This window comes from Oscarella lobularis, chromosome 5 (genome assembly GCF_947507565.1).
Source record: "Oscarella lobularis chromosome 5, ooOscLobu1.1, whole genome shotgun sequence".
Classification (NCBI taxonomy): Eukaryota; Metazoa; Porifera; class Homoscleromorpha; order Homosclerophorida; family Oscarellidae; genus Oscarella; species Oscarella lobularis.
In genome coordinates, this window is record NC_089179.1 from 1,556,551 (window position 1) to 1,564,267 (window position 7,717).

Below are 7,717 nucleotides of genomic sequence, written 5' to 3' on the forward strand. Positions count from 1 at the left end.
CCTTTGTTCACACTCGCTGTGCTGCTTTAGGTCACTAAACACGAGGGAAAATGAATTGATTTGGTTATCAGATGCCTTAGTTGAAGTTAAAACGTACTAGTAGATAAAGAAAAATGACGAAAATCTCGTTTCGCAGTGTTTCGTGTAGAGGTTTAGCGCGCGTGCATCCGAAGTGAACATGGTCCGCTTCAAGTGCAGGTAGCGAAGTGTGTACCTCTTGCTCGGCAGCCTCTTCTCATCTGCATTTGCCAGATACGTCGTCCTTGAACTTGTCTACGAAGACGATAAAACAGATCTCAGTCTTACCACCAGAGATCTTCTAAACGCTTTGCGTGATATAATCCAAACGATACACGGCGAATTTGGTGCAGCACAGGTCCGGCACCTGTCGGGTAAAGTCGTTTTTCAAAAAAAAAAACCTGTCATCACCTCTAATACGTAGCCAAATACTTGAATGTGCACAGTCGAACTGCAGTCGTAAAATGCGGTATTAAAAGCTATAGGACACTTTTGTCCGCGATGCCCTTCGTGCGACACCTGCGAAGACTACCGTGCACTGTGAGATCGTTGCGGCTTGCCGGCACTCTTCGGTCATGTCAGAAATTCATTGCGAAGCGAAACGTAATCAAGCTGAAAGAATGTCTGGAAAAATGCATAACTCCAGGTAGATTCTAAATGTGACTGCGTATGACGTTTCTTGAGTGCATTTTTTGACAGTGGAAAGACGTCGAGTGGAAGAAATACTAAACGATTCGCTCAAAATAGATTTAGGGAGAAGATAACGCATCTACAATCATTATTATTATTGAGACAACGTGTGAAAGTACTGCAGAGTAAAATGAGTGCAATCAACTGCTGGGAATACACAATGAAAGAGCAGAAGTAATCTAAACCTTACGCGCTGTAAGACAATATAGGAGTGAATAAACACGGGTGAAATAGAGATATATGTGGTGCTATACGTACCTGCTGCAGTAATGGCCGCAAATCGTGTAATCTCTTCATAAATAAGCTCTGCCAGACGAAAAAATTCACCAACTACAGTGACAAGGATGCGTGGCGTTTTTTACCTTTGAGTTGTTCTTTAGGCAAGTCATCCAATTCCGTCTCAAATGTGAAAGGTTCCTCAGCAACGGGCTATCAATAAATAAATAAATAAGCAAATACGCGTAGAATAAACAGTAGCCAATATCTCTTACCTCATCGGCCGGATCGTAGTATTGCTCCATGTAAGGATGAGCAAGAGCTGCGTCTACGGTGATTCTGTTGTTCGGATTGAACGTCAGCATCCGTTCCAGCAAGTCAAGAGCTGAAGCATAGAAAAAATATTTAAACTAGGAACCCCCAAGAAAAATAAACTGACCTAGAGGAGTGGCTTTAGGATAGATCCTGGACCATGGAACTTTGGGTTTAAAAGGCAAGTTCTGCAAGTAACTACGCGCCTACAAACACAAAATAATGAAGAGATAAACTCGCGGCAAAATCTCGTTTACCTTGTCATTGAAAATACAATCAAGATCTTCGGCAGTCGGCGATCCGACGATGCCAAGAATGTGATTCAGCTGATCTAAGTCTGGAAAAAGACAAAGGGTCCAATTAGAAAAAAAAAGAAGAGGAAAACGAAAAGCTTACAATGTTTTCCAGGAAACAGCGGTCTGTTGCTCAACATTTCTCCCAGTATGCAACCGACAGACCAGATGTCAACTTGAGAAGAGGAACCAGTTACTAAACTGATACATAAAACATCTACGCATGTATAGCCCACTTGATTTGGAGTATCCCTTGGAATTGAGCATGATCTCCGGTGCACGATACCACCGCGTTGCCACGTACTCGGTCAAAAATCCCTTGTGATCGTGCTCGAGATCGACGATCCGAGCCAATCCAAAATCACATATCTGCATTTATACTAAAAATAATGGTCTATTACAAGGAGCCGTTTTCTCACCTTGAGATCACACGTTGTATTGACGAGGAGATTGCTTGGCTTCAGGTCGCGATGTAGCACGTTGGCCGAGTGAATGTACTTGAGTCCTCTCAATATTTGATAGAGAAAGTAGCACACGTGATCGTTGCTGAGATGCTGCGTCTTGAGCAGCTTGTACATGTCCGTCTCCATGACCGTCTGGACGATGTACCTAAGAAAATCGACCACGCCCCCCGGCCCCAGTCAAGGAATACACGTAGCATATGTAGGCGTGGTTGGAAAAAATGCGTTTTCCTTTCACAATGGATACACGTCTCTGAGTTCGCCGATCGTCGGTGGGTGGAGAATGTCGCGAATGTCGATGATCTAAAAAAAGGGGGGAAAGAGAGCCGTTTTGCGCACTCGATCGAAGCGAGAATCGACACCTATGCGAGAAAATCGCAAGCGAGGCGGGGGAGAGGGAGAGGGGGGGACCCTCGAGGAAAATTCGAGATGGCGATCGCCGTCGCGGAGAAACGACGCGCAGATTACGTACGTTTTCGTGCTTGAAGCGTGTGAGAATCTTGATTTCGCGCAGCGTTCGTTGGCAATAGGTCTGATGTTCGAACGGGCTGATTTTCTTGATTGCGACGCGTTCGCCTCTCGCGCTCGTCGCCGATCTAAGGCGAGAGACGAGAGATGAATGAGAGAGAGGGAGAATGCCAACAGGAAGTCGCGGGGGAAGAAAGAGAGCGAGGCGACGAGCGTTTTTCTGCGCTTACACGACCATCCCGTAGGCTCCTTCGCCGATGTAGTGAAGGTTGACGTAGTGCGGAGCGACGTCGAACTCCTGGCCGCGAACGATCTCTTTTCCACCGGCTGCCATTTGTGATTTGTTGGCGGATGTCTCGTTCTGGCGTGATACGGGCACAATCGCTACATGCTTGCGTCACTGCTTTAATTCTATCGATCTAATCGGTTTAACTAATTAGTTTAACGCTGCCTTTGGAATCAATTTGGATTAATTTCAGCGCTCGCAATACCTACAGAGGACATATCGCAATGTCTATCGCGATATCTTTTGATCGTACCTTTAGTTTGGCTTGGCCAGACATTCCAGTAATTTTTATTCCTTTGTCAGTCATAGCACGAACAGTCAAAGCCATTCTATAATAACAAGACACTTAGCTATCATTTTAGATCGATTTAAATTAATAACGTACCTATTCTTTCTTATCTGAAAGTGCTGATATAGAGCCCGATAGACCTATTATTATTATATTTGATTCTAGCCAAATGTCCTCTTCCCCTTTCTCTTACTTCATTGACGTCCTCTAATTTTATTCGCCCACGAACCAAATCTGACACAGAAAAGAACTCTTTCTCTGTCAAAGGAACAAATCCAGATCTTCTAGCTGTAGGAGACAGAGGCAAGGTTCGCTTTGGCAAATCCGCCTTCTTCTCCTCAGCTTTAGAAAGTCCACTCTCCTCTACTGTAACCGATTCGGCATCGTTCTTCTCGTCATCGTCAGTGCCATGAACATCTCGACTAATACCTAATAGCATGTATGTAAAGTCTATCGGTTCTCAACCAGAGAAGACTGTTTGTAGCTAATTAGACGGTCTTCATTTTTTACCGCATGAATAATTATCTATACGTTGTCTTGCCTACTGTACCTTCAGGCTGGACATCCAGCGTCAGCTTCTGAAGACTCACTTCGATGTCGCTCTCTGAAATCTAAGAGATCAATAATATAACAAGGAAAGGAATATTCAATTCGCTTACCTCTTCTCCTGCCTTTGATTGAAGATTTCTCAACAGGGGACCCATATTCAAAAGACGATCTTTGAGCAATCGAACGAGCCTCCAACTTTCGCGATCAATTTCTTTTCTTTCTTTTTGTATTTTTTCCAGGCTTCGGACTTCGTCTTCCGTTCGTTGGAGGAGTTGAACGGGATTCAGCTGTCGGCGTTTATCGGATCACACTAGCGATTAGTTGAGGCGAGGCGTCACCTCTTCGTCACCACTTCCTCGAAGACGCTCGCCGAAGTCGCTTTCTAAACTTCGCGACACCGAATCCAAATCTTTATCGGTTTTCTCGCACTAGGCAAACAAAGCGCATTTGATGGACAATTCGTTCGCTAGGTTTGAAACGCACCAGAGCCTCGAGCTTTCTTACAGCAGCTTCCATCGAGCCTAAAGAAGACTTTAGCCAGAAAACCCCCGGATAGCGAAACAGAATACACTAATTCCCCGAACACCAGGGCGCGCGCGGGCTTCGCCCGCGCGCGCCCTGGTGGGAGGGTCTCTCAAACGTGATCGCCCAAAAACCAAAGTGTGTGTCTGTCGGTAACCCTGACGTCACAATCGCACTTGGGCCAATCACGCACACATGTGCCTTTATGACATCACATTCATTGTGATGTCATACTCTCCCGTATTTTGAACAAAATGTACATAAAAAGGTGACGTCACAGTTTATAGGAACCCCGGATTGTGTTTAAAACTTTTCAGGAAGGAGTAGGCATATTATACAGCCTACATTATCGAGGATAAATACTATTAAACATAACGGGCACATAGCAATGAGCTTTATTAGTAACGTTCATAAAGGGAACGCAGTAAAGGAGCACGTTGGGTTTGTCGTGCTGCGAGCGCAGCTCGCAGCACGCAAACCCAACTGCGAGCTGATAATGGGCCTCGCGACACGATCACCCAAAGGGGCAGAGGTTAGCGTTAGGAGAGGCATAGCTCTGCGTCACGCGTACATAAGAGGCCAAATTGTAGGCTTTTGCGGAAAATAAAGCATGCCAACTCACGTGGTTAGGCAGTGCGATGCGAATTATGCAAAAATGATTTACAAAATTAGAGTAATAAGAATGTGCTGGGGGTGTTCGGGGATCCCATGATGGCTCACGAAAAGCCATCATTATCTAGTACTGTACCATAGATATATGGTACACCACCATGCATGCAGTCCATGGTACTGTATATGCATGTCTTTTCTCTTTTCCTTTTAGTTTGTATGTCGTAGATTTGAAATTTCGAAATTCATCTAGCCTAACTGCAACGATGCGCGGTCGCTTGATCGAATTTAAGCCTGAGCGTCTTTCAATGGTTCTGTACCTGCATTAGACCAGTTCATAGAAACAACAAATGAACGTAACAAACAGTAACAAATTATACACCAAGGAGTAACAAAAATAGTTTCAATTACGTCTACTGTAGCTCTTGTATGCGAAGAATTAGCGAAATGAACGCACTCACATTTCTGCGAAGGCTGTTAACGTTCTTTCTCTTCAGGATCACAGTCTGAAGGAAACGGGTGTAACATTGGTATGCACGAGTGCACTTTATGTAGATCCACAGTCGGATGAGCAGGTCCAGTCCGCCGTTTTTTAAGAAATGGTAGATAGCTAAATGAGTCGAGTTCCATCCAACCCTCCTGCTCAGGTTTGCCCAGGCATCACGAGCAGCATAGTACTGCTCTTCCTGCAGCCCACTAGACTTGACCGTGTCGTCAAATGTCGCGCTTGAACTAACAATGCATTAAAATGATATGGCACCCGTTGCGATACACTGCCCGGGATACAGCGGAATTTCTCTTAGGACTCTTGCAATGACCAATTTCTCGAGCAGAAAAGCACATTGCCCCTCCATCAATACCATTTCAAGGTCGTTGTGCTCTTTTGTGAGGTCGCGCTGTGCTTTTTTGTCAGCTCCGTGAACGATTGCTGCAATATGTAGCGAACTTCTTCTTCAATTCTCGGTGAGAGTCCAAAATCTGCGTGAGGGGAACAGGCAGCTTCTCGACGCAGCCTAAAGGGTCGCGTTGAAAGGCGGAATTGGCGAGATCGGTGCTTTCGCGATCGCTCAATCGCTCGAGAAGAGCGATGTAGTCGTCGATCGATCGAATCATCCCACCAACTTCGTCTTTCAACTTTCAAAGTGTTTCTAAAGCGTTTGCCGCTGCTTTGCTAACCGTGTCGCTTATCTTTCTGAATTTTTCGTGCGTCGCCACTGCGCATGCGAGGCGCGTGCCCCGAGGTTTCCCTGTGAACAGGACATCTTTGGTGGTTAGGGAGGCCCCGCGCAAGGCTAATTCCGAGACATTGAACGTCCATGCAAGCACAAACAAACAAAACCCCACTACTGACTAGAATAACAAAGCACAAACAACAATAATCTCTAATGAATCTCTCGAATGCGTCGAATCAATGAAATGAACGACTCAACATTCTTACGCATCGTTTCAATGCTCATTCGCTCGTTGATGTCGCAGTCAGGAGGAAACGGGTGTAGCTGTGGTATGCACGATACCACTTTATCAAGATCTACAACCAGATGACCAGGTGAAGCCCGCTGTGTTTTGAGGATGTAGTAGGTGCTGAAATGAATTTTTGGCTCCCACCTGATTCTACGGCTGAATTCCGCCCAAGCTCTACGCGCTTCCTCAAACTGATTTTCCGTCAGACCACAGCACATAACATCGAAGTCATATTCCGCGTCTGAGTCGACAATGCGCTTGAACGGTATCGCCTCCTCTATGATTATCTGGCCAGGATTCAGCGAAATTCCTTTTAGGATTCTTCTAAGCACCAAGCTCTCGAAGACGTCAGCACACTGTCCTTCCATCCAAAACATTTTGCGATCGTCGAACTTTCTTGCTAGCTTCTCTTGCTCGTGCTGCAATCTCTCTTGTTCTTGCCGCAATATATCGAATTGCTCTTTCAATTCTCTGTGAGAATCGAGGATGCGAGCAATAAGGATCGGCAGCTGATTTACGCAATCCAGAAGATCGCGCTGAAAATCCAGATCGGACGTATCACGATCGCACAATCGCTTGATAACAATGACGTAGTTGTCGATGCGGTCCCTCTCTTCATCATTATCCGAGAGACCGTCTTCTCTGATCTCTCGAAGCGATTTTAGAGCCCCTTGAGCTGCTCTACTAACCCGAGCGGTCGTACACGTAGTCATCCTCGACGCTCACCCGTTATCTAGAACTGCGCATGTGTATGGCAGTGACGCCAGTGACGCCCGTATGCTCACGTCTTCAAAACTCGATTGAAAAAGGCGAGTCTTTAGTACACATCCAACCAAACTGAAAAAAACTTTAGGCAGAAAACCCTCGGATAGCGAAACAGAATACACTAATACTGTACCATAGATATATGGTACACCACCATGCATGCAGTCCATGGTACTATATATGCATGTCTTTTCTCTTTTCCTTTTAGTTTGTATGTCGTAGATTTGAAATTTCGAAATTCATCTAGCCTAACTGCAACGATGCGCGGTCGCTTGATCGAATTTAAGCCTGAGCGTCTTTCAATGGTTCTGTACCTGCATTAGACCAGTTCATAGAAACAACAAATGAACGTAACAAACAGTAACAAATTATACACCAAGGAGTAACAAAAATAGTTTCAATTACGTCTACTGTAGCTCTTGTATGCGAAGAATTAGCGAAATGAACGCACTCACATTTCTGCGAAGGCTGTTAACGTTCTCTTTCTCTTTAGGATCACAGTCTGAAGGAAACGGGTGTAACATTGGTATGCACGAGTGCACTTTATGTAGATCCACAGTCGGATGAGCAGGTCCAGTCCGCCGTTGAACCAATGTAAACGTGATGTACCCTATTATATATTCATGTAATTTAGCTTTTGGAGGCTTTTCGAGCGAATTAGTGGGAAAGTAGCCTGTCGTTGTTTTCTACGCTTTTGCGCTTCACGCACGGCTTCGCTGTTTTTTTATTCGGTTTATTGCCGCGAGTTGTGTTTTTGAAGCGCGATCGTGGCGTACGA

At 45.2% G+C, this 7,717-nt stretch overlaps 3 protein-coding genes across 3 annotated transcripts; 1 reads left to right on the plus strand and 2 right to left on the minus strand.

Moving 5' to 3' along the window:
• The first annotated feature begins 67 nt into the window (after positions 1-67).
• On the plus strand, positions 68-988 carry LOC136187265 (ribonuclease P/MRP protein subunit POP5-like). Its single transcript, XM_065974839.1, has 4 exons — positions 68-198; positions 253-392; positions 443-664; positions 718-988. Exons 1-4 carry the CDS (start codon positions 179-181, stop codon positions 780-782), a joined length of 447 nt encoding a protein of 148 aa, XP_065830911.1. The 5' UTR covers positions 68-178; the 3' UTR covers positions 783-988.
• LOC136187253 (mitogen-activated protein kinase 1-like) lies at positions 767-2,850 on the minus strand. The gene is made up of 12 exons (XM_065974827.1): positions 2,689-2,850; positions 2,463-2,586; positions 2,238-2,293; positions 1,949-2,138; positions 1,766-1,898; positions 1,633-1,704; positions 1,494-1,573; positions 1,364-1,442; positions 1,200-1,309; positions 1,071-1,137; positions 967-1,014; positions 767-901 (listed from the first exon to the last, which is right to left on the minus strand). The coding sequence occupies exons 1-12, from the start codon at positions 2,790-2,792 to the stop codon at positions 888-890; spliced, it is 1,077 nt and encodes a 358-aa protein (XP_065830899.1). The 5' UTR covers positions 2,793-2,850; the 3' UTR covers positions 767-887.
• LOC136187260 (spindle and kinetochore-associated protein 2-like) lies at positions 2,808-4,148 on the minus strand. The gene is made up of 8 exons (XM_065974833.1): positions 4,066-4,148; positions 3,921-4,010; positions 3,693-3,869; positions 3,584-3,644; positions 3,227-3,462; positions 3,130-3,173; positions 2,998-3,073; positions 2,808-2,949 (listed from the first exon to the last, which is right to left on the minus strand). The coding sequence occupies exons 1-8, from the start codon at positions 4,096-4,098 to the stop codon at positions 2,887-2,889; spliced, it is 780 nt and encodes a 259-aa protein (XP_065830905.1). The 5' UTR covers positions 4,099-4,148; the 3' UTR covers positions 2,808-2,886.
• Positions 4,149-7,717: the final 3,569 nt, after the last annotated feature.

Excerpts from the sequence above, each read along its gene's own strand:
- LOC136187265 (XM_065974839.1), top strand. The coding sequence starts at position 179 with ATGGTCCGCTTCAAGTGCAG. Across the intron at positions 199-252 it reads ATGGTCCGCTTCAAGTGCAG|ATACGTCGTCCTTGAACTTG; the intron begins GTAGCGAAGTGT and ends TGCATTTGCCAG. Across the intron at positions 393-442 it reads ACAGGTCCGGCACCTGTCGG|CCAAATACTTGAATGTGCAC; the intron begins GTAAAGTCGTTT and ends TCTAATACGTAG.
- LOC136187253 (XM_065974827.1), bottom strand. The coding sequence starts at position 2,792 with ATGGCAGCCGGTGGAAAAGAGATCGTTCGCGGCCAGGAGTTCGACGTC. Across the intron at positions 1,705-1,765 it reads CAAGGGATACTCCAAATCAA|TTGACATCTGGTCTGTCGGT; the intron begins GTGGGCTATACA and ends CCTCTTCTCAAG. Across the intron at positions 1,310-1,363 it reads TCCTAAAGCCACTCCTCTAG|CTCTTGACTTGCTGGAACGG; the intron begins GTCAGTTTATTT and ends TCTATGCTTCAG.
- LOC136187260 (XM_065974833.1), bottom strand. The coding sequence starts at position 4,098 with ATGGAAGCTGCTGTAAGAAAGCTCGAGGCTCTG. Across the intron at positions 4,011-4,065 it reads TAAGAAAGCTCGAGGCTCTG|TGCGAGAAAACCGATAAAGA; the intron begins GTGCGTTTCAAA and ends TTGTTTGCCTAG. Across the intron at positions 3,174-3,226 it reads AATTAGAGGACGTCAATGAA|GTCTATCGGGCTCTATATCA; the intron begins GTAAGAGAAAGG and ends TAATAATAATAG.